Raw genomic sequence first — 26,063 nt, 5'->3', positions numbered from 1 at the left:
CTCGGCTGTAAATGGTCCCCATGCGTGCAGTACAGTCCGCTTGCACGTTTGCTTCGCAAACCGACTGTTTTGACAGCAGTGATAACTACACATCGGGCGAGCGACCATCACAATATATGTCCGCGGCACTGTCGTATACACTGAGTGTATAGCAACACAAAAACGTATCTTTCCAAGAGGGATATATATATATATATATATATATATATATATATATATATATATATATATATATATATATATATATATATATATATAGGTGGCTGGTCGCGACGCCCACACCGTATCGGCGCAACCCCAATCTGAGATCTGATAAGCGTGGTAATGGTCGATTACCATCTCAAGGACGCCTTCTCGCCAGCTCGGCTTGGCCGAAAAAAACCCGGCCCGAGAAACGCGGTCAGACGATGTATGAATGCTCCGCGGTGGTTTTACGGGGCAAGTTGGTTACTCGCGCAGAAAAGAGAGAAAGAAAGATAGAAGGAAAGTCTGCAAAGAGCTGCGTTCTTTCTCTGACTTAGTCCGAAGACCTCAAGTTACCATTCAACCTTCACTTTTTTTTTTACTCTAAAGTTGAAGTACCGTGGTTAAAAGGACTACAGTAACATTAAATGAGATTATAAAATATTCTTCAAAACTCCTATTATTATTTATTTGGCAACGAAAGACTAAACGAGAAATGTTTGCAACCACGCGTATTTTGTCGCCGGGCGTAATCAACTACAAAAATAATTGGCGTTCCTTTTTTAAATTCTACACTCGTTGAGATGAATTATTCGAAGAGGCATTCACACGAGAAATAGACATTTGCAGTCGACTAAGGAACGGTTAAACTAATCGTCTTGGGACAGGTGTTGCGATTGATGAATTTAAATCAGTGGGCTCCCAAGACGCGGTCCAAGTAGAGTGCATTTTTGTAGTCCAAGAACCACTTTTTAGATTAGTATGGTTAAAAAGAAAAAAAAAAGGAAAGAACGTTATCTTATTTCACCTACGTATGCATGTATATGCCGGCTTTTACGCGCTATAACTCCCTCTGCCAGCATCTCCCGGTTTCTGTTTTTGCATGTTCACTTAGCTCAAATCTAGGTGGAACGCCAATGCACTTCACCCCCGCAATTTCAGAAGGGATATGAATCGCACGATCCAAACTGCTGCCATGCAGCCTCACAATTCCTTTCAAGCGGATATACCTTGCGAACTCACTGGCAGAAATACGCAAATTGCAATATGCGCCCTTATACATACTAAATATACGTAATTAGTCGGCTGTGCGTTTCGATTTCTCGTTCAGGTAATTCGCCGCTCCGAGTTGTCCAACTCAGACTAGAGTTGTGCAACCTTGAAGGGACTGCAATGGAAAACATGAAACTATATAGTTTAGACTGATGAGGTGTTTATTCAAAACTCCCTGGCGGCTAAATGTTGAAAATTTGAAAAGAAAATGAAGGTCGAAGTTCCGTTGTTCCTTTCTTCGTTAATTTCGCGCGAGAACTTCGGCGCCGCTACACCAATGTGACGTCACAGATTTCAAAGAGCTCTCTTTTTTTCTTCCCAATTTGGGGTGGTTGTGTCCCAGTACAAGTTCTTGACACTTGCTAAGTTCCGTTTTTTATCTTCTTTAAAAATACAATGTAAATCATCTTTACTTATTACGAATTATCTAGGCCCAGGAAGACGCCGTCATAATGAATGACGTCAGGGCTAGCTAGTGCGGGAACTTCAACGTGTTGTCGCCGCTATGCTTTCCGTTTTGCGCCTTGGCTGGCTTACCGAGGCTCTTATTACAGTAAGAGTCTCTTTTTCTTATTGAAGTATTTTTTATTGCAATAAAGACTTACACTTAAGGCATAATTCTTGACGTGCATATGTGTATTAGTAGAAGGATAACTTATACTGATTCTGCACATATATATTTCTTTTCTTCTTAGCATCCCTTTTAAAAAATTCATTAATAGAAAGAGAAAAGAAACCTGGTATAATGTATACAAATGCTGATGCTTGCAACGGGTAATGGGTTCCGTTAGTCCGCGTTGTTCATGTTTATATTAACTGCGACAATACGAGCAGCTTGGATACTAAAGTGCTCGCTATATCCCCAAGTGCAAGTCCTGCGAACCGGGTTGGTAGGTCTCGCATCAAGCAGCCGCCTCAAGCAGTCGAATGAGCGATTCAGGGGGTCGAACGTCCCAAAGCAACACTGGGGCTGCGGGAGGCGCCCAAACGGAGGGATTCGAATTACTTTCGGTCATCCGTGGGCGTTCTTTAATGAAGCGTGTAAATCTAAGTACACGCGAGTTTTCTTTTTTTTCTTTTCTTGCGTTTCGCTATTGTCGACATACTTCTACAGCGGCTGGCAATCGAACCTGGGACATCGTGCTCACACCGCGGCGAGTACGCCTTGGCCGAATTAGCCCTTTGATCTGAATCCGAAAAGAGGGAGAGAGTGAGCACCGAGTGCGGTGTGGTGCTCGTCCGGTTGACCTCCCTGCCTTTTCTGTCCTTGCTCTCTCTCTCTCTCTCTCTCTCTCTTGATCTGAATCCGAGCTAGTTTGTAAGGTAACGTCGTCGGAGGCAACCGTGCAAAAGACGAAACAGCTGTGTGTGTGTACATGCGTGCGTGCGAGTGTGTGCGCTACTCGCTCGTTCTGCCATTCGTGCTGTTCCCTTCGAAGACGGCTGCATTGGAACGCCTAACGTTGTAAACAGCACCCACAGCTGCGGCGCGCCTTCAGCCGATAGCTTATAATTAAGATCAAGCACGTGTAAACGCAGGAAGCGCAGGGCAGCAGCCGCGAAACCGAGCCGGCCGGGAAACGCACAACCACCTCGTTACCGTGGGACAAAACGCGCCGTGCGCGCCACACGGTGGCGATAGGCAGAGACAACTCCACGCAGGGAGAGAGAGCGCGCGCAATGTAACAACTCCCGCGGAGATGCATGCCCTCGGGACACGCTCTTAACGGCCGTCGTCTTTAGGCTGATAGGACAGTTAAGGAAGCTACGCTCTAAACTGCAGCATCGATCTCTCGCTCGGGGCACGTGGGACAACCCGACCGCGCGACGTTCCCGTCGCCTTCCGTTCCCCCCCAAATGGTCGGTCGCGGCACCTCGACGTCTGCTCCGTATCGAGGCACACACTACGTGAGCCTGGCGAGACCCAGAAACCCCTTTGAACCTTCGGCCATGCCTCTTGCTCTTCTTCCGCTTCTCCTTCAATCCTTTGAGAGCTCTCCTTCCCCGCTTCTCTCTCTCTCTCTCTCTCTCTCTCTCTCTCTCTGTTTTTCTCTACCCGCCAAGCAGTCGAGACTTATATACGGCCGAAAGCGGATGCGAGGAAACGGCACGGCTTCGGTTGTTGCTGCTGCTGTGCAGAAGGCGGAGGTTCGTAGCGCTGAAGTCAGGGCGCTGCCGAAGGTTTGCCGGCATTGTTTCTCTTTTTTCTTGTTCTGCTTCTGTTTTTTATATTTATTTGCAAAGACACGAAAACCGCGTGATCGGTAGACGAACAGTGTGAGGGCGCGCGCGCGAAGTTGAAGATAAGACACACGCGCGCGCACCTCTGCGCAGCTGAGCTGTGTGATGTAGGCGAGAGCAATAAACAAACAAACAAACAAACAAGACACGCAGTGGTTCGAACGGCAGCCGGTGTTGGCACTGCGAGCGGGTAACACGACCGCGAATCGGAAGAGAACCGGAAATAAACGATCATTAAAGAAATGAAAAATCGGGGTTTGGGAAGGGGGTAGGGGAGAGAGAGAGAAGAAGGAGCAAGGAAAGAAAAGGCAGCACCGGTTCCTCCGAAGAATCCACGGCATGGGGGTGTTCTTTCTCACCCCTTTCGAAGCATGCATCGTCCGAAAGACTCGCCGCGGGTCGTGTCGCCGACTTGCACTGCAGGGACCTCTTTATTTTTTTTTTCCCGAGACTTCTTATCCAAGCCCGAAACCGCTAATCCGAAGGAAGGTACAGTGTCAAAGGATTCGCAAAGGATAGAGGGTTACCGGCTCGCCCCAGCCTGATACATATACTACACCAACCCCGTTCACTCAAAGAACAACCGCCTTCGTGTTTTTTTTTTAAACCCCGGTGTCGCATGCTGCCTGCGTCTGTACGTATACATATACTTTGTATAATGCCATAGATTCGAAGGCGCCTGGCGAACCTCTTCAAGAAGCAGGGAAGCACGCCAGTCCCCGAGCTTATCTCCCTCGGCTCTCGTGCATTCCTCGTGACGGGCAGAAGAGATTAGAAATAAAGATAAAAACGAGGCCCCTTCGCAAAGTGCGCGTCGGTCGTCTTCCTTTTTTTCTTTCTTTTTTCTTAAAGTCGTTGCACAGAGGCCCGCGCTCTATGTACCGAAGCAGCGGCTTCTGACCGCGTAAATTAGCGTGAAACAAGCTCGTTCGGCCCTTTTCTTCCGACAGCTTGTAACGGAATACGTATCGCCTCCCGCGGTGCAACATTGCTTCGGTAGGACGGGGATAAACGACTCCGATATGCAAAGGAGTCCGGACCGCGTGGGGAGCTCGCGCTGCACGAATGCGTTTTAGAGGAAAAAAATGCTGGGATTCTGAAGCTGACGCTGCAGGGGAGGGGAACGTATCGCGATGCGAACCTATACAGACGTGCTTTCGCTGTATGTAGTGCCGACCTTTCGAAGGGGTTGAAACATTGCGCGTAACTATTCGAACGCAAGTGGCTGTATGCTGGAGGTGTTGCAGCAATGACTCTACGTAAGTTCCCAAGATAACGTTGCAGAAGAGAAAATGTTTCTTTTTCGGCAGCGAGTTGTTTCGAACCGGTAGTCACTTAAAGAAAAAGAAACAAAGAAAACAAGACGCGATAGTCAAATATTAACCCTGTAATTAAACATTCTCACGAACTTACGTTCGAATTGATCATACTTAAGAGTGCATGTTCCAGTAGGTGGGTTTCGCGACGAGATTCACCGTACATCACCGCTGTCGCAGATGATGCTGGTTTGATCGTAGTCCTTGATGGATTGGAAAGCAACTGCATTAAGAATCACTTATAATATATATCGTTTACGGTGACAAACTGGCTTAGCCCTCAAGGTTATCGGGAAGGGAAGTGAAGATAAAAAGTTATGCAATAGGAGCAGGGTTAAGGAAGCGCAAATGCAGGCCTTATGTTTATCTTTGTCGTCGTCGTATCAATCAATCAATCGTAGGGTTGTGGGTTCGAGCCCCACGAAGGGAGGCAATCGAGGGAGTCACACGCTGGCTTCAACCACATGACTCCGCAGCAACAGAATGGTCCACAAATTTATAAATAAAGGCTAATTTGTGAAAACTGTCCTGTAGAGTTGATCAGTGGTCGTCGTGCTATGTTACGTGCAATTTCGCAACGTGTCGTCGAAAAAAAGTAGCCTAAAGCAACACTTCTTTTTTTGTTTTTGTTTCTGCTACAAGTGCACAGCTTTTAAACATTGCTTAATTCCTTCCCTAAAACCATGACCGGGACTGGTACAGACTGAACAATCAAATCGTCGCATACTCCTAAAGCTTTCCGAACAGGTCCTGTAACCTATTCTCCAGAGATCACGTACCACGAAGCTCACGTAACTTGCGAGATCGTTCCTTGCGACATCGCGGACAGATTCGAAGTTCCCTGTTTCAATATCTCCGCGCGGCGAAAGAGCGGTGCATCAAGCGAACAAGTGGTTGGTAGAGTTTCGTTGCTTATCACGAACCATCGGATGGCCGCGGAGAGGAGACCACGTAAACGGTAAGTTGTATATACGGGTGAACACTCCAGCTGCACTGGTACACCGAACGCTGTTGTTTCTCTTCTCAGCTCGACGTGTTTGTCGTTAACTCGGCGACGTAGGCAAAACACGTCTATCTTTACATTTTTCTTTTCATTATATACTTCATCCCACATCGCTTTTCTTTTTTTAACCACAGCCTTGACTCTGAAGATCGTCGGACAGAGGCAACTATAAGAGGAAGCGTATACTGCCGACAGCAGTGTGCTTGGACCGTGGTCATGCCCTGATATGCACAGGCGTATGAACCGTCAGATGTCCTTCGCGACATCTTAGTGGACAGAATTCTCACGGGCTGCCGTTGAGTGCCGGTTCCGTGCTGCGCGTTCTCCTTATTCCACTTATTAGATTTACGCGCAAGTTTCGACGACGATCATCCCACTGCGATGTGGCGACTGCGATCAAAAAAGTTGACAGTCACTTTAGCACACGCTAAAGAGGACGAAGACGTACGCCTGAGCGCTCGATCACGAGACATTCATTACATTGCACGAGATTTTCATTCGAATGCGCTGTTACCAAAGGTCGTGGGTTCGAGTGGCTTAACGAATTCCAGCTTAATTAACTTCGCCTTCATTAACACCAAATATAGTTGGTTAAGGTGCCTTAACTAACTACATCTTAATTAATCGTGTCTTAACTTCGCCTTAATTAACACCAAAGGTCGTGGGTTCGACTCTCGACTTCACGGTGTCGAGTCGAATCCAATTTGGAGATATGGCCGGTTCGGCCACATTCAAGCGAATCATCTTGGAGCTTGAAATTTGTTCTCATAACGGCCGGACAACGGATTTTTCGAGCAATGAGACTTCTAAGGCTTTCGCCTTATAATAACTAGAGCACACGCTTCCAGAGCCGATGCCAGTGATGTCGCTGCTTACGTGCTTGTGACTTGCGTTACAGTGAGTGCGGAGTTTGTTTTCCTTACCGTCCGTCCTGCTCTCTCTCTCTCTCTCTCTCTCTCTCTCTCTCTCTCTCTCTCTGATTTCTCCCGAGTAGTGTTTGAGAACTTGGGATAGCCGCGGTCTTAAAGGGACCTACCTATCTTGCTATTTTTCTTGATCTTAACAACGAGTAACTGGCGTCAAGTATACACTTTCCAGGACCAGAGCTCTGACATCTTTCCTCAAATACCTTCGAAATATGGAAGTTATTTTATTACACAAACGGGGGGCTGGAGCAATTCGAACGAAATCTGTTGCCTTCGAAAGGATTTAAAGGGAACGCGTGCTCGACGTTCAGACGACCCGCTGCACAGCAGCAGCAACACAGAGGCTAAGAAAAGAAGGTTGAGGCGGAGTGTGAGGCGGAGTGCGAGGCAGGCCCCGGGCTAGATAGCCGGGGGCTCCGACCTGTGACACTCCCACCCCGAACGTAGAGCTCGGACTTGTGACCCCGAGATGCGGTCTGTCGACTACAAAGATAAAGTCGGATTTTGTGATATATAAGTGTGCTGCTAAAATAACTAGGAAGAAATGACACAATTTACGAGATCTTAAAAAGTAAACGGCACACCAAATTTCACAACTCCTTATTACCTCAATGCCACCCTCCCCCATCAAAACGAGAGAGAGAGAGAGAGAGAGAGAGAGAGAGATGTCAGGATTCTGTCAACCCTATCTGGTACAACGCTCGACGCTTAAAGCGAATAAAATATTCTTATAATATTGGGGCTTTGAACATATACAATGATACTTTGTGAACCTAATTAAGCTTCGCAAGAAACCACGCAACCGAGGTATCACAATTACAAGTAAAACGTCACTTAACGAGTTGGTTTCAACGAAGGTTGAGACACGCACTGGAAGCACACGTGTATGCTTCTAGCACTGGGCAAAGCAGTAAAATCATAAGAAAGAAAGAACAGTTGAATGATTTTTTAGACGCAATAGTTGAAACGGTTTGAAAGACATTTATTCCACTTCATTCGAAACAATGTCGCTGGCTTCTTCAGGCGCTGTCATCTATAGTCACATGTTTTGCTGTTTCCATAACATGAACGAAATTCTGGAGACCACAGATGTTGCAAAAAATTAAATAAAATAATTTTTCGCAGCCTATAGGCATGGAGTCGGCAACGAAATGGTGCAATCACGTTGGTGTGTTCTAATACTGCAATGTATACTGACAGAATTCAATGTTGCACGACGCGTCGTAGAATGTTTCCTTTTTCTTCTTTCTTTTTCTTTTTTGCTGGTGCCGTTGTCTCTTTACATTTGCTCCCGAGGGTACAGGTCTAAGGTGACTAATTATATAAACCACAAGAACAAGCACTATATTCCCTTAAATCATACACACTAAACATTTTAACATTCCTATGGATGTTTAGAGGGCGCTTAGTTTGTCCCACGACTAATACCCTAACCCTTGAGGGGCCAGATCGAAGTGTTAATGGGGTCAAATTGTATTTTCTTTTTTTTTTTATCAGTTTTTTGGTGGCAAGTAAACGTGATAATAACTGTTACTGACAACACGAATACCGCACGCAATAAACCTGAATAGTCGTCACTGTCGAACTCTGGTGTCCCATAATAATTATGTGCACAGCGGGTGGTCAGAATTAGTATGCATACTTAAGTTACGTTTTCTCTCAAAGCAGGTGCAGTTTGAGCTCGATATGGGGTATACTAATTTTTTTACAGCCTTAAGAGCGCGGGTTTTAGCCAGGGGACAAAACACCAAGCTTAATTTAATTTTTATATTTTTATATAATAGAATATAACCGCAATAATTTTTAGGCAGTACAGCACAGGGACACGCACTTTCTGAAGATTTCACCACAGATAACCTACAGCTGTCGTTTTTTTTTTTTTTTTTTTTTTTTTTTTTACGACACACATGTGCACATATTTGTCTCTGCAGGGAAGGTGTGTCGTTTGTTAAACAGTTCCTTTCTGGGCAAGTGTTTCACTTAAAACAGTGAAGAGTGATTACAGGGCGCTCCAGATACGTACGTGTGCCACCTTTTTGAGAATAGCTCACTTCAAACGGCACACATGTACTTGACACACGCACATTTGTTGTGTATCACTTATGGCTAACCTTCAAGCAACTGCACCGTTGTAATTAATCATACAGTCTTAGAAACGGCGGACGCAATCAAACGGCTTGGTGCGCCCAAACAATCGTGGGTCAGCGACATGGCCGAAAGGCGCGGCACCAGAACTTCGTGCTACAGGGTTCTTTCGCATACATACGTGGCCGACAAAATCCGATTACTGTGACACCGCTATTTATAAAACTTTTCGTTGTCATATACCCTCGCTTGAGGGATCAAAACCAAGAAGAAAACGAAGGCTGTCGTGGAATCTTTCCCAAGTGTACTTGAGATGGATAATTAATAACGCGACAAACACTGCAAACTACACATCGCTTTACGCAGGCCCACGCAAATTATGCGTACCTCGCTAACATTTATTGGAAGAAGGCCCAATAAACTATCCCCCGCACACCCTCCGAGCTTTCGTTCAGCTTCGACCACGCCTGCCAGTTATATTTCTGGATGCGGTAGTTAACGCCCACGGAGAAAAAGCGCAACGCTTCTGTTTATCTGCCTTCGCATTCCGCGTTAATCACTTCCCGCCTTTTCAACAACCTTCACTAACATTCCAGGAGGGGAAGAAAAAAATAAAACAGCGCGAGACCTGCGAACCAAGTGGCATTATAGCAAAGTGTTGCGTCAGCTCTCGAGAATGTCAAAAACTTCTCCGGGAGCGTAGCCAAGCGCACGCGTCAGATAGCCCGCAAGGAGCTAAGCCTATAGCCCAGTCAGGAGAACTCAAGGCTTCATTCGTCCGACATGTTGATCATCGCGTGATCATTCTCTCTCACCTTCGTTGGAATTCGCATTAGGGATGTCTCAAGTGCCCCACTGACGCGTAATTGTCAGTGCTGCTTGCAGTTTTACTTCGTGTTCGGGCTGTCGGGACACTTGAGAGTTCCAACGTGCCCGTGAGGTGCCAATTTGCAAAATACCGAAACACTGGAGATACATACGTGCACATCAGCAGTGGTGGCGCCATCTTGCGACGCTGGGATCAAACAGAACACAGAAGTGCAACGGTCGTGTTCCACCTATCTGCTGGCGCAAAGGTGCTGACAGCAGTGATTATTATAGTACGGTGCACTTCCTTTTCTTTCTTTCTTTTCATTTTTGCATCTTCCAAAACACTGAGGTACCCCGACATTGTTTCTTACGCATTGTGGGTGCAGAAAGCGTCAAAAGGTGGCCCTACGAGCACTGCTGCTGCCGTAGACGCCATCCGATGTTCCGGCATTCCGTAAACTGTAATACTTTATACGGACAGGCTGTAACTATGTTATCGTGCGTCGCTGTGTTACGTCATGCCAATTCGCGAGCGTGCGCGCCTTACCTTAGCACGCCTTCAGCTTACGCAGTGTCGGGTTGAATTAAACGCGCGGAGTGGCCGCATGACGTGCAGTAAAAGGTGGTCAGCTGTCCGTAACCAGATGAGCCATAAGTGACGACGAAGTGCAGAATAAAACTGCTCCCCGTATTCTGCGACCTGGGGAGGTATTCTGTAAGAGTCCACCTAGTGGACATGTCCAATTGGTCTGCTGTTGAAGCTATGATTGGCTGGGCTGCGCTGCGTGTCCGCAGGAACCAGGCATCAGAGCCAATCAGGACTTCAGCAGCAGACGAAATGGACATGTCCACTAAGTGGACTCTTACAGAATATCTCCCCTGATGTCTCTCTCAGACAGTCGACCGGACGATGCAATGCAATAAACTGTCCTTCCTCCTACCCCTCCAACTTGATGAATATCTTCTTTTTCCTTTTATTTTTCCAGCCGTTGTCACACGCGCGACAAGCATTATGGATGTCCGCGCTGATACGTAATCCCGGTGATGTGGTGACTTGATCTTCTTTGAAACTAACATTGAAAGATGCACGAAACAAAAGGGCGAGCCAAAGAGTGAAGTAAACTGTAAAACTGGTTTATATAGTCTACGTGAACATAAAGTGATCACAATCGCTTTCACAAAGTGGCCTGCAGGCCGCTCCAATAAACCACCGGCTGCATGCAGACACCTCACGGAAGCCGCAAGAACGCCGACTCGTCACAGTCGACGCTCGCGCGGCGACACCAATTCGCACCGAGAGCAAGTGAGTGAGTGAGAGTGAGCAAGTGGCGCCCTCACCAGTGATTCTTGCGAAAGGCGAGCCGACGGCTCCTCCCTGGATGGAGGACAGGCCGGACTCGACGCCGACCCAAGGCGCCACGTCGGTGCCCATGTAGGCGTACGAGCCCAGTCCGTTGGCCGCCCGGCTCAGGTACGCAGAGGGGGCTTCACGGCACGACGCCGCCGCCACGCTCGTCACGCCGGATGCACCCTGCATGCGACGCCATGCGCGGACACGCATTGAGACGAGAGAGAAAGGAACTGGGCCGCGAGATCGCCAGTACGCCATCTCCTCTGGTGTCCACGCGCCGCTCCCTAAAGGAAGCTCGAGTAACGCCGAAAGAGAGATAGAAATATATTCAAGAGTGTGTGCTTCTGACTGTTTACAAACTCAATGTAGTGCAACTTGCATTTGACTTTCATATTGTTTTGTTCCCGGGTATATAGGACTGTGTACTGTGGAGTTATGGACCCAGTGACGTGATTTCTCCTCATTTTCTTACATATCTTTTTTTACACTGTTGTTTCCGCAATGAGGAAAGAAGTAGCCGTTAACATTGTAAGGCAACTACGTCTCTTTCTTTTATTTTCATTTAAATAAAAAAAGAAAGAGAGATAACAGAGAAGTCGGTCTGAAATTGAGTTCAATAGCCTGCTTTTACCCTGCGTGGGGATAAAACAGAAAGGGGGAATAAAGATCGTTACAGGTGGCGAAGATGTGGGCTGAGGGAGTGGAGTCAGACGCAGAAGGCTCTCCGAAAGCGAACTATAGATGATTTGTTTAGCCCAGTATCACCGCGTTAACGCGATAAGGAATGTACAAACGGTAACGACATCGCCGGCGGCGATGACTTGAGACAGCGTTCATTCAAAGCGCGCGCACGTGAGCCTTATCGCAGTGGGCAGTTTTGCTAGCTATACTGCCGCAAAGGCGTCGGTAGGGTAGGTAGCGACAAACACTTATGGAGCGTCGTTTAGCTCTCTTTCTCTCTTTCGTGAAGTGCGTGCAACACTCCCCCCCCCCCCCCCTGCTCCCCGAAACAAGATTCCTGGCCACGCCACTGAATGAGCAACAGGCGCGCGCGAGCGCACACACACACACACACACACACACACACACACACACACACACACACACACACACACACACACACACACACACACACACACACACACACACACACACACACACACACACACACACACACACACACACACACACACACACACACACACACACACACACACACACACACACACACACACACACACACACACACACACACACACACACACACACACACACACACACACACACACACACACACACACACACACACACACACACACACACACACACACACACACACACACACACACACACACACACACACACACACACACACACACACACACACACACACACACACACACACACACACACACACACACACACACACACACACACACACACACACACACACACACACACACACACACACACACACACACACACACACACACACACACACACACACACACACACACACACACACACACACACACACACACACACACACACACACACACACACACACACACACACACACACACACACACACACACACACACACACACACACACACACACACACACACACACACACACACACACACACACACACACACACACACACACACACACACACACACACACACACACACACACACACACACACACACACACACACACACACACACACACACACACACACACACACACACACACACACACACACACACACACACACACACACACACACACACACACACACACACACACACACACACACACACACACACACACACACACACACACACACACACACACACACACACACACACACACACACACACACACACACACACACACACACACACACACACACACACACACACACACACACACACACACACACACACAAGCGCGCGCGCTCATTTGTTGAATACACGAAATGATCACACGTATAATAATAATAATAATAATAATAATAATAATAATAATAATAATAATAATAATAAATAGCTTTCTCGCACGGCATCGGATATTACAAGTGACGTGCTGCTCGCCAAGCTGCGGCCCCTTTCCCTGCAAGACGCATCAAAGCATCCAAGAGAAATATCATTGAATTTCTCAGTGAGCTGCGAAATATATAGACTTTTTTTTTCGTGAAGGATGAAATTTTGAAACTAGGCTACAGTTGTTTTCACAGAGGGAAAGCGAAGAACTGACGTCAATAGTTCAAGTTTGTTGTTTGTGCGTCGGTATTTGCCGTTATGGTTTATGAGTGTGGTCCAGCAACACCCGATAAGCGAAATTATAGCTTTAAACATGAGTCGTGGCGCCGGCCGATCAGTTATACGACGACCGCGACGATAGCCGCGCCAACCTGTATATCCCACGAATTTCCCTATAGCACAGGATGAGTATTCTTCAATGCGTCCGCTGACCGAGTGATGGCGTCAAAAAAGACCTACAGCCAGGAGACAGCGCGCTCAGTAAATCTGCCCCTCCTATCCTCTGACGAAACCGCGAGAGACGCCAAAGAAGGTATACAAATGGAAATAATCCGCCACACAAACGAGACCCAGAAACATGTTGGGCTGTCCATCGGTGCGGACACAATAATACTCAGCGAGAGAGTCACAGAAATGGCGACCCCAGACAGGCATGCAGCTGAAAACGATCGTCTCTCATTCCTTCCTTGTTTGTTTAAACTCGCGACAGGTATAGACGCCGCACGGCGTACTATCACACCGGAAGGAACATAGGAGCTGCGACAACCCACGATTTAATCGGCCGAGGAACACAAAACAACCTTATCGAAACATGAATCGTGTCCACGACCGCAGAATAACATCGAACTGTCATGTATAGGGAATCACTGGTCATGGCGTTGGCGCCCCCACAAACCCAGAAGGTGCCGGCAGGTCCCGGCTCCATCGACGTGTCCCCGTCCTCAGGGAGCGCGCTGTCGCTAGCTTACAGTCATTGGCCCGGCCTCTCGGCTGGTCTCGGGTGCCGTGCGCATACGAATGCTCTAATTGGTCGAATTGTATCACCAGGCGCGGGTGATTCCCCAGCAGACGACATAACGTTACGGTAGTAGGGATAAATTGATCAGTCCGTGAGGAGCTGTCGATGTGTAATGATGTGCGTTTACCTCTCTGCGCTTCCTGCCAAGCTGACTTTTTGGCGGGAAAAGAGCGGAAAATGGAGGGGGGCGACCTCCGTTTCCTCGGTTCGACGAATGTTTCGACAACGCGTGAGTGCTCCGTTACCCTCGGCACGGATGATGGCGCGTCGGTGTGTTACAGTTCCCGGGCTTCTCCTGCGCAATGCCAAGTCCCGCGCTCGTATTGGAGATCGCATGCATATACGGTGAGTGTTCCGACGAGAAACCGCGGGTTGCTTCGACGGCGGTCGCCGTTGTGCGCGCCTTCGTCACTCAGAAATGGTTTGTTTAGCGCATCCTATTTATCAGTGATAACGGTAGCATTGATAGGCAAGAAGTTTCGTCTTCTAACGAACTGCGCTGGGCGCTGAGCCGGCAGCGCTCGCGGGCTCAGTCGAAAGCGAAGTGAGCCGTCTTCTCTCGTCGCCATTTTTTTTTTTCGGCTTTGTTAGGGCATTGGTTGGGGAGGGAGGGCCCGCGGTAGTGAGCGCCATGTCGCGCGCTCCGATGACAATTGAAGTTTCTATTGGCTTTCTTTTCGTGACACAGCCATTCTTCCTGTGCGAATTTATTTATTTATTTATTTATTTACAGACGAGCGCCGACAGCATCACCAGTTTTGAGAAAGAGCGCTCCTCAAAAAAAAAAAAAAAAAATTATGTAGTATACGGAAGTATGTTGACTATTGCAGACGTTTGCGCTATAGTTTGAGATTTTGACAACGCGCTTCGCTTTGCGTTTGTGAGCTAACTGCTAGCCATAGCCTGCAGCAAGTGAAACCTCCGCTGGTAATTTTGAAGCGAACGTTTCGTAGCCTGCGTACCTCCCACGAGTTTGGCGTGGAGCTGCTGTCTGCTGCTGGGGCCTTCACTGGCAGGCAGGTAACCACTATGGTGCGAAACGCTGCGCAGAATATAATCGTTGCGTGGCATTTCCGTAACCGCTTCGTGAAAGCTTCGCTTCTCAGATTCCAACCCGTGGATTGAATCTGCGCAATCATTTCTCCTTTTTTTTCTTTTTTTAACTCGGTGTGTCTCACTGGGTGTGTGTGTCCATTATTGACTCCAGAATGGGCACATGTATGTTTCACTGTGACACTATAGAAGTACAGAATCCGTGAATGTTGCTTGAAGCGTGTTGTACTTTTCTCTGCGTACATCTGTCGTACGTCATTCTGCCCTCAACGGACATCGTACGTCGCCTTCGATCGGCCTGGTGACGTCACTGCTTAAGCACTGTTGATGCGCGTGTTTTTGGTGCTTTCATTTCGGCACAGCTTGCGAGCGGTGCGATGCATAGACATAAATAATGCACGAGATTCAAGTTGTGACCTTTGCGGTGGATGATGAACACAATAACTGCATGCATGAGGTTGCGCGCTGCGTAGGACGAAAGTAAACACGATTGCACACATCGCCGTTAGTTGTATGCGGTGTTTAACGTATACGGCTTGACTGAAGCTTCTGTTCTCATGGATTCCGACATGTGTGTTGGATCTGCATGATCTTTTTTTTTTTCAAGTTTTACCTGCGTCTGATTATTCACGTGCGCAAAAGCGAAAAACTCTCCCTTCAGTGATAACCATTCGAACCATAAAGGGTTAAGGTAAAAGAAAAGAAAGTTGGTACGGTAACATATTCTTGGATTGTAGTGCTAAGTGAGACACACACAGATTAGAAGGCTAGAAGACAGACCTAGCGCTCGTCCTGTCTTCTTCTAGTCTGTGTGTGTGTTACTTCGCGCTACAATCCAAGAAGGGTTAAGGTTTTATGGCAGAAGCATCGTATTTTAAGAAAGGTAAGCTTCAAGGGCTTAAACTGTTTCAACCGTGACGATAGGCAGCAAGGACCAATAATTTTGTGTGTTTCGACGTCAAAGTGAGCTCTCGTGGCCGTCCGAGCCCTCGCAGAAGACGTTCGTTATGTATACAAGCGACGAGAATGGCCGGTATATATAGGCGGTTTCCTTTGAACATCCTCGATCTGATTAATACCTGGCGTTCGCTTCGCGAAATTTTATTCAGCCGCGCATGTTGCGGCCACTTTGATCTGTTGCTAAGATCGAGACGTTTCCGCAGGTGCTTCATTCGCGAATGGCGGGGAACCTCGCTTATATAGTCAGTTCAGTGCCACTCTTTCTGCTGCTGCTGCTGCTGTTGCTGCTGCTGCTGCTGAGGCCACATGCGTGTAGGGTGTGGCAGGATAGTCACGTCTTTCCGCTCTCTCGCTGATCTTTCGCATCGTTTGGGTCACGTCGCTAAAGGAAGAAGTTAAAAAAAAAAGCGTCCCTTATCGCGCTGCGCAGGATACAAGGCGCGTTGTGAGGAGGGGCGGGTTCGGACACGCGCAATTAGCTTCCGGGGCTCTCTCGAGCATATCGCGATAAGCACAGAGACGCTGATTAAGCTTCCCGCAGGCGCTGCGTAATCAGTGCACATAATTTAGCCCTGTCCCGTTTGTATCGATCGCCGCGCTACGCGGTGGGTCGTCCACGAACACGTAAAGCCCATTTATGGCCTCCGAGATTGGCGCGCGCCAGTCTTGGAGGCTGTGGTTTACCCAGTATTATTCGATCGTATATTAATGCTTGATGCGTTATATAGCCGCGTGTCGTCAGATAATTTCAGAGCAGCGTATATATATATATATATATATATATATATATATATATATATATATATATATATATATATATATATATATATATATATATATGATCAGTTTTAAGTTTTAACTGATGTTTACGTACGCTATGACAAAGCGTTGTCGAACATTGCAGTACCCGTGGCTCCCGATTTGGTGTGAATTGTGCCGATGGCTGCGCTCACGCCGTCGTTGAACGTCAATAAATGGTGAAATAAGCTTTCGCTCCCTCTGAACTCACCTGAAACATTAGTTATGAACACTGAGCGCGTACAGATCGTAAAATTATTGGATGATTCTGGCGTCCGCGCGGGAACTGACGAGACGCGTCGGCATAGAAACGACACGATGGTTGCTAATTGATTGCCTTGGCTTGGAGATATTTCGCCATTGCACCAGACAGCGTCCTATAATTATTATTATTATTTTTCAACCTTTACATTTGTGTTCCCATACGTTAGAGCAGGGTCGTTCGTTAAACAAAGCATAGTAAGGGACGCGCACCCCGCTGTCCCGCAAAGTGCTTGCGTTTAAGTATATATGTAGTGGTACCGAACACTTTTCTAAAACTGTGTAGTGTAAAAAAAAGTTGCTTGTTAAGTTGTTGACAGTCATGATTCTTGGGCTGTTTTAAGACAAGGACAGAAAACGAAGAGTACACGCGGGCAATAGGTCGATTCGCTGATCGATTCACTGATTTATTTATTTATTTATTTATTTATTTATTGACTGACTGACTGACTGACTGATTGATTGATTGATTGATTGATTGATTGATTGATTGATTGATTGATTGATTGATTGATTGATTGATGGGTGTTAACCTCACCTGAAGAATACAGATTTTGTGAGGAACACCGCAGCGTAGTAGTACTCCGAACTACTTTCACCCATGCACACACAGGGCCCTTCAGTTCGGCATGTACGAACGCTTTTGCATTCCACCCCTATTCTAATTCGCCAGCCACTGCCGGGAGTCGAACCTGCTACCTGGCGCTCAGCGGCAAAGCGCCATAGCCTTTTAGTCATCACGGCGGGTACGGAGAATGAACGACACAGAACGCTGTGCCCACTTATTGACCAAATTTAAAGCCGAGGTCTCGGATATATACGGTCTTGGAAAGGATATAGCTGATAGCACTTTTAGATCTCATCACGACGATGCATTACCTGTCATTCGACAAAGAACCAAGACACAGAATATCCTACATTGGCCAGGCCATGCGAATCACAAAATTAGCCCCCTCACCTCCAAGGCCGCTGGTATTACTAACGGCGCTTGATCGGAGGGGTTACTATAGGCAGAGTTGAACTGGCGAAACAGACAGCTCTTGTCGGAGGAGCTACGAACGCAATTGTGCGCAGCGAATAGAAACCATGATGCGGTGAGTAACTTCCGCCTCAATAACAGCGGAGATAAACTACATATGAATAGACTAACATCTTGTCGATCAGTGGTACATGAATGGCTTAGGCCAAGGATAGAAAACAAAATACTCCACATATATTGACGATGAAACACATATTTCTTTTGACGTCTACTTCTAGACGTATTATAGACGAGTGTTACATGGCGCCGACTGAACATACTGTGCGGCGTGAATGAGTTGAATGACTGCTACGTATACCGGTCGTGAGTAGTGAGCACGTCCTCTGATTATGATTATCACGATGACAAGAAATGATTCGGCGCTTATGACAATTAGATCAAGTCAACGGCTGCTTTGACAGGGGGCAAGTGTTGCAGACGGCACGCAGCGATGGTGGTATTAGGGTATTTTATATTGGGGGCACGCTATGTTTGGGGCCCCCTAGCGCTTGGGACCACAGTACTGCGCATGCGCAGTACCGTGGTGCTAGGGGACCCCAAATGCTAGCGTGCCCCTAATATAAATCTCTATGAGCTCATCATGGATCTCCGACTGCGCTTACGTGGTTATATATATATATATATATATATATATATAACCATCCTTCTCATGCTGCTGCAGGGTGCCATTCTGGAACGCTGTCAAATGCCACTGTGTTGCTTAAGTCAACCATGTTGGCATTTTGAGCCAATCACAGGGGTCGTAGCATCCTTGCGAGCCAGTCAGAATTGACATGATGGCTGTATCTGAGAACGTTTCAGAAATGCCCCTCACAAGCAATTATAGCCGCATATATACTTCCCGCTCCCGCTTCACCGCGTCAGAATCCCCTCTAGTAATTTTTGTAGAATAAACTCTGTAGTTGGAGCGACCTGACTCAGAACACGTAGTCACCATCTGCGGTCACCTCCTTTTCTAATTGAGGCTAAAGGACAGGCGCGCATTGTTTAGAAAACACTGCTCACGCTGTAGTGGCATGCAATTAAAAAGGCGAGACACAAATTAAGAGCCCACCGGCTCCGGTCAATGGTTTCGCGAGCTTTCTCTGCGCCGACCAAAAGGACACGGGGCCTCGGTTTTGCTGTTCCTTTGCCTGGTTCTTCTTTTTCCTTTTCCTTTCTTTCTCTCTTTTTGTCTTTAAGGCTCCACAGGGTGCCAACGTACTGCCGACTATAATGCGACGATTCTCGACACTTTCTTTCTTTGTCTTCGAAGCAATTAAAGCTGCCGGCGAGGTTTCAAGGAACGAATAAAACACAAACCGCTTGCATCACAGCACGACGCCTCCCAAGTCGAAATGGGAGGAGAATGAGGGGAGAACTTCCCGTTCTTGCAATGCGCCATCTGGCGTACCCTTTGTTCAGTTGTGTTACTGGTGTGAGTGACAGATTATATGCTTTCGTGGGCACACTTAGCGGGAACACTTATTACGCGACAAGGTTCAAATAGACGGCTCTGTAGCCGCAAAAGGCGGCGTGACGTCTCGCTGGTTGTTATCTATCTCTCTCTCCCCCCACTTTCTCTTATTCCCTTCCACATTTACCCCATTGCCCCACCCTGCTGCTGTTACACAAGGGAGACCTATAGAGGTCTATAGAGCGTCCGGAGCGCCACGGGAACCGCACCACAAAGCCGAACGACATTCAGTCAAACCTCGTTATAACAAAATGATGAAATTCCCTTTGAAATCTCCGTAGAGGTTCGTAGTGCAGTAAATGCAACCACGGATACAACAAAGTAATTCTGGATCCCCCTTCAACTTTGTCTTAACGAGGTTTTGCTGTTACATACAGTGAAGGCACGGACCAGCCCATTTATATATTTTTGAGAAAGGCTGTCCGTTGCTTGATATCTGAGTGTCGACCGTTTTAGCCATATCACCGTCTATATACATTCGTTGTTTCCTGACGTTTCCACTGTTAAAGGAAGCGCTTGAGTACACAGCATGCCCATTTTTTTTTTTCTTGCAAGGGTACAATCAACTAGATTTCCATAACACTTAAAGAAAGCAGCGCTGTCAGCGCAGGACAAATAAAGAGAGCAGAGACACACCCGCGGCGCTGACTTACAAGCATATCCAGCTTTCCTGGACACGTACCAACTAGCGCCCCAAGCGGCCCCGGCACGAAGCTAGCGCGTTTTCAATGGAACGAGCGGGTTTTTCGCGAATAACAAAAGCTGCAGGTCGATTATCAAAAAACGCAGCTGACAGACGTGTTCTGGAAGACAATCCACACGAGCCAACTGCAGTGATCACTCTATGGCACGTAAGAATTTTGTTCCCACAGCGGTTAAAGATTTAGCAATTGAAGCCTATGGAAACGACGAAAATTTGTACTCCATTTTCGAGGCAAGAACCGTGGCTGTGATTACACTAGGGCTTCTATCGTAATACGCAGTGCAGCGTATGTAGTCCGGAGACTCAGCTTTCGATTGATGCCTAGCTCGACTCTCCACACATGGCGTAACACTGTTCCCAAAAGCGTTTTTTGTAACACTGTCATGAAATTTCATGTGGTATCTATAAAAAGATGTTCGCACCACTGCGCGAACCCTCGGAAGCCGTGGCCGATCGGTAGAATTGCGCGCACCTTTAGTCACGCTTCGCGGTGGCCGCGGTTCGATTCTCGCTTCGGACTTTTTTTTTAGCCGCATAGGACCTAGTTTTGTAGTCTCTCACTAGATGGCAGAAACACAAAACCCAGCATTTGCTTTCGGTTCTGGTTTTTCAGCGGCGCAGTTTTTTTTTTATAGCCGCATAGGACTTAGTTTTATAGTCTCCCACCAGATGGAAAAAACACAAAACTCATTATTTGCTTTCGGTTCTGGTTTTCGAGTCGTTCTCTTGAAATATTATGTTTTCTATTTTTCCTTCCTAAAACACAGCAATGTCGTGTTCATTTGTTAAGTCATCGCATTTATGAAGGTTTTATTCATTGGACATCATAACTAGAAGCTTGCGCAAAGCTTTGTGCTATGCAAAAAAAAAAAAAATTCGTGCTTTGTAGCGTGGAACCTGGGAGAACAAAATGGCCATTCTTATTGCGTCCTTCTGGAAGGTGCGTTTTCTTCGACTTTCCCCTGTCCTTAATGGCACATACTCCGAGCGAATGAGGTCCACCTGGGCCACAATGCCACCCGGTGGCCAGTGCCATTCCTATGCAACATTCGTGCGGAACAAAGTGTCTGCTAAGCTGAGTCGCTACCCGAACGTTAATTATTTCCAAAGATTCATCCAATTAAGAAATGCACCAAATAGGAGAAGATGTGCAGTGTGTAATTAATAGCTACTGGTAATGTGTTCTCTACAGCCAAGTGGTATGAATCCGTAGGTGTGGCCATAAAAAAATAATTTGAATAAATGTCCCGTGCTGTGTCTGCCCCGGTCGCTCTACAGAGAAGCTAGCTTGGCTAGCCGTCAGTATTTAGGATCAACATATGGCGTCGCTCGTTCGGTGCAGTTGCTTTTAATGCGAAGCATTCTTTGGTGAATGCCCCAGTGATCTGGTAGCAAAATCGTGCGAAATCGTGTCTGTAACGCCAAAAAACTTGACGCATTTCCCATATGAATACATAGGTCTTTATAAAAAGGGGTGGGGTGGCCAACTTGAAATTGGAAGTGGCGTCAGCATAAATTTGGCCGTGATGCAGGGATTGGTCAAGTTGAATGTGGTAGTGATATGGGATTGGCCCAACATAAATTTGGGGTGAAATGGTAGTGAGCCAAGCTGAATTTGAGGCTGATATGGGGGTGGCTCAACCTAAATTTGAGGTGATATAGGGGTGGGTAAGCCTAAGTTTGGGGGAATATGGGGGGTGGGCCATCCTGGATTTGGGGAGGATGCGGGGGTGGGAGAACCTAAATTTGGGAGGGATATGGGGGGTGGGCCACCCTAACCATGGGGCTGATATGGGGCTGGGCGAAGATGAATCGGGGGTGATACGGGGGTGGGCTAACCTAAATGTGGGAGTGATTTGCGGTGGGCCATCCTAAATTTGAGGTGATAGAGGTGTGGGCTAGGCTAAGTTTGGGGCTGATATGGGGGTGGGAGAACCTGGATTTGGGGATGATATGGGGGTGGGCCAACCTAAATTTGGGGCTGACAAGGGGACAGGCTAACCTAACCATGGGGGTGATGCGCGGCTGGGCCACGCTGAATTGGAGGGTGATATATGGGTGTACTAACCTTAGTTGGCGGGCGATTTGCGGTGGGCCATCCGAAATTTGAGGTGATCGAGGGGTGGGCCAGCGTTAGTTCGGGGCGGATATGGGGGTGGGCCAACCTCGAGTGGCAGGTCGTATTGGAGTGGGCCAACCTAAATTTGGTGGTGTTGTGGAGGCGGGCCAATCTGTATTTGGGGGTGATATGGGATTGGTCCTACCTAAATGTGGGAGCAATCTCGGGGTCGGCCAATCTGAATTCGGGGCCGATATGGGGGTGGGCCAACCTAAATTTTGGGGTGCGTCGGCTCGAAATTTGGAGGACGATTTATGGAAATTCGTCTGTGGACCAGCTTGAAAATTAGGGGTGGCCCAATTGAAATTCGGGGTTGAGCCAACTTGAAGTTTAAGGCTGGGCAAAAAGAAAATCGGGCGTAGCCGACTTTAAACTTGAGGGTGGGCCAACTTAAATTTGAGGGTGTGCCAACTTGAAATTTGGGGATGGGCCTACTTAATGTTTGGGATGGGCCAATTGAAAGTCGGGGCCTGTTTACGAATAGTTAGACAACACCAGTGGTGTTTCTGCATATTTTTCATCATCGCAAAGTACGTATATCAATAATTGTTACCTATATCTCTCAAGGTGAGCTACCACTCGAGCCTTCCCAGCCCACTGAGCTAATGATGTCACGGGAGTGCTCTCATCGTAACGACTGCGACGTTCAATGTGGAGATCCACAAAAACAAATCGCAGACCGAGCTGACCATTTTCACGCCAATGACACCGCTAACACTACTCGCTCATGCTAGACGCAACACAAGCTTACAACGATCATAATTCAACTTTCGATCGCACCTAGTCGACACGTTCTCAGTGCAGAATTTCGTCAATCACCTGAATAGAAACCATGCTGGATGTTTTACTGTTATGTTGGGCCGTTTTTTCGGAAGCCTTCTCCCACAAAGACAATACATTTTTGAGATTGACGAGGCAAGCTAGTACATAACTCGTACGAAGCAAAAGTATAAAGGGTTATAGTGATTTCTCAAAAAATATGTTAGGTAAATAAGATTTCAGATAGTATTATTTCGACCGGGCATGACAACGATTTCTTCCCGCCTGTCACAGCGCTTTCACCGAAGACCTAATCATTTTGCTCAAACGCGTTGCCCCAATACTACATGTGCTGAATGTACAAAAGTGCGGTGCGTGGTCACAGCTTCAAAGCCAGTCTATTTTGTGTACTGTTGTTATTGTAGTAATGTGGAGTTTTCCTCTTCATAAGAGCACAAAAAGAAAAAAAAATATTACAGATAGTAGCTGAGCGCAAAGTACATCGGAGATCTGAAACCAGCAATTATTTTTAATTTGCGGGTTGGTCTTCTCTGCTGGTAGATCGCTGTCCGATCACTTCAACAAATTTTGTTTGTGTGCAACAGCAGCAAACACAAAGATACTACCATTTCATTGCTAGGACCTTTATGCCATTCACACGCACAATAAGGACACCAGATAATTGACACTATCAGTTCATAAACTGATATTGTTTTGCTAATTTCAGTGTAGCGTGGTGTCTGCGAACGGAGTATTTTCTTAGTATCAGTCCAGTGTTAGCAGTGAGAAGCAGTTCGGTCTATCATCTCCGTGAGGCCATACTAGCCATTGTAGCGCTTTACTCTAGGCCAAGTGCTAAAAACTTGGTGTGCTTCGTCCTTTCCGCAGGTCGTCCATCCATTCTGTTATGATGGCCATCAACGTTGCGTCCGTCAGGCCTCCTCCTCATTTTAGCTTCACCATCGCGAGAGTGGGCAGAGAAAGGAAGCTTTCTTCACAATCAGCCCCAGCGGGGTTCCACCACTCGTAACTGCTGCAATTTGCATTAAGTGGCTGGGCATGCTAACTACATCCTTAGTTTCACAATGGCTAGCGCGCGCAGAAAAAGTAGAGCTGTGGTCGCTATCACTACCACGAACTCATGTCAATGCAGATGTAAGTACGTGGAGGGGCTGGGCATGCTAACTTCTGCGCTACGACCTGCCGCCGCCACCTCAGATTTTCTATGCATACCTGCTTCTGGTTTCTATCGCACACGCATGCAGGACAAACGCGGATAAGTAATTGGATTAGATTGGGAAAACGTTTATTGAGCCTGCAGTAAAGCGCGAAGGCGCGCTTCGAACATGGCCTACGTCGTCATCGTGGCGGTGTTCGGAATGGCCGTACGGGGTGGCAACGTGCCAGCTTTCAGCCCGCAGCACGTGTTCCAATCCCACCAGACGGGGCGCACTTCAGAGAACTGCGGATGACCGACAGCCACGTGGCGCGCGGTCAACTAAGGAATGTGGTACTCGGCTGCGCCACCCGAGACAAAGCAGAGTTCTACGAAGCCCTCTGACGTCGGCTCCGGACCCTTTTCCCCTGTGCGTGTGTGCGGCACGTGTTTGTGAGCCCTCCGCCAGAAGGGCTGGTCCACGGGGACATCGAACGGTGACGTCGAACGATGACGTCGAATTATGACGTCGAGCGGAGAGCTTATAAGCAGCGTTTACCGGCTGCTAGAGCGTGCTCGTCGTCGGGAGGTGAGTGTTCGTTGTCATGCTAGAAATGTACTAGTGAGCTGTGTGCTCGTAAGCTGTTTGCTGTATGATAGTCTTGCGGGCTCCATATGGGAGTCGCGCTAAACTGCCAATGTATCTTGCTTAAAATGGTAAATAAATCCTGCTCGCCTAGTCCTGTCGCCACAAGGTCCTCCCTACAGCTACGACTGCCAACTCTTACATCGGGTGCTCTGCGAGGATCCCCGCTCGCCGTTGCCGGCTCGCCAGGCTCCTGCCTAGCCATCGCCTCGATGACCTGCTGGACGGCCTGTAGTTGTTTTTCTTGGTCTTCGCTCCACGTTGCTTCGTACGTACGTGGTCGGGGACGGGGCATTTTGGTCCCTGCTGTTCGTGATAACCGATGCCTAGACTGCACAGAATCTTTCTGCCGGCCTTTGTTGATGACAATCTTTCAAACTGAGCGGCTCTTTGCGCTTCGACGATCTCGTCGAGCGTGTTGTGTATGCCCAGCTGGAGGAGACGTTTCGTGTTGGTAGTTTCAGGTCGACCGAGGGGTGTCTTGTAAGCCCTCCGGATTAGGATGTCTAGCTTGTTCTTTTCGCTTTACACCCACTTGTGGAAGGCTGCCACGTACACTGGCAGACTACGAAGGAGTGTATAAGCCTGATGAAGTTTTCCTCCTTCATGACTCCCTTCTTGGTGGTAACGCGCTTGAGCAGTCTGCTGGCATTGGACGCCTTACCCATGATGCGGGTGATGGTGTCTCCGTTCCTGCCGAGCGCTTCGATCGTCATGCCCAGGACTCGGATCTTGCTGACCGTCGGTATTGTGTTACCATCCCTGGTGCGGATCTTGATCTTTTCGTGTTTCCTTTGCTTCTTGATTCTGTGCGTTTTGATCGGTTGGTAAAGCAGGAGCTCCAACTTACTTGGGGAGCAACGCAGTCCCGTACCTTCCAAGCTTTCTTCGACCGTGTCGACTGCCGTCTGTGGCGTGGATTTTGTGCGGGCATCACTGCCCCCGTCCACCCACAGCGTAATGTCGTCCGCGTATATCGTGTGCTTCAGTCCTTCAAGCTGGCATAGTCTTTTGGCAACTTGAATCATAACAAGATTAAATAGCATGGGTTAGATGACGGAGCCTTGGGAAGTGCCCTGG

General features: G+C 47.7%; 1 protein-coding gene across 2 annotated transcripts in view; it reads right to left on the bottom strand.

Moving 5' to 3' along the window:
- The window catches only part of LOC126522918 (uncharacterized), a 102,866-nt gene that overhangs the window by 57,661 nt on the left and 19,142 nt on the right, over positions 1-26,063 (bottom strand). For both annotated transcript variants that reach the window (XM_050171762.3, XM_050171763.3), the window contains exon 2: positions 10,956-11,148. In XM_050171762.3, coding sequence (XP_050027719.3) covers positions 10,956-11,148 — 193 coding nt within the window. The remainder of the gene's footprint in view (positions 1-10,955; positions 11,149-26,063) is intronic.

Source organism: Dermacentor andersoni, chromosome 6, assembly GCF_023375885.2.
Source record: "Dermacentor andersoni chromosome 6, qqDerAnde1_hic_scaffold, whole genome shotgun sequence".
NCBI classification, from domain to species: Eukaryota; Metazoa; Arthropoda; class Arachnida; order Ixodida; family Ixodidae; genus Dermacentor; species Dermacentor andersoni.
This window is presented reverse-complemented; position numbering and strand designations above follow the sequence as displayed.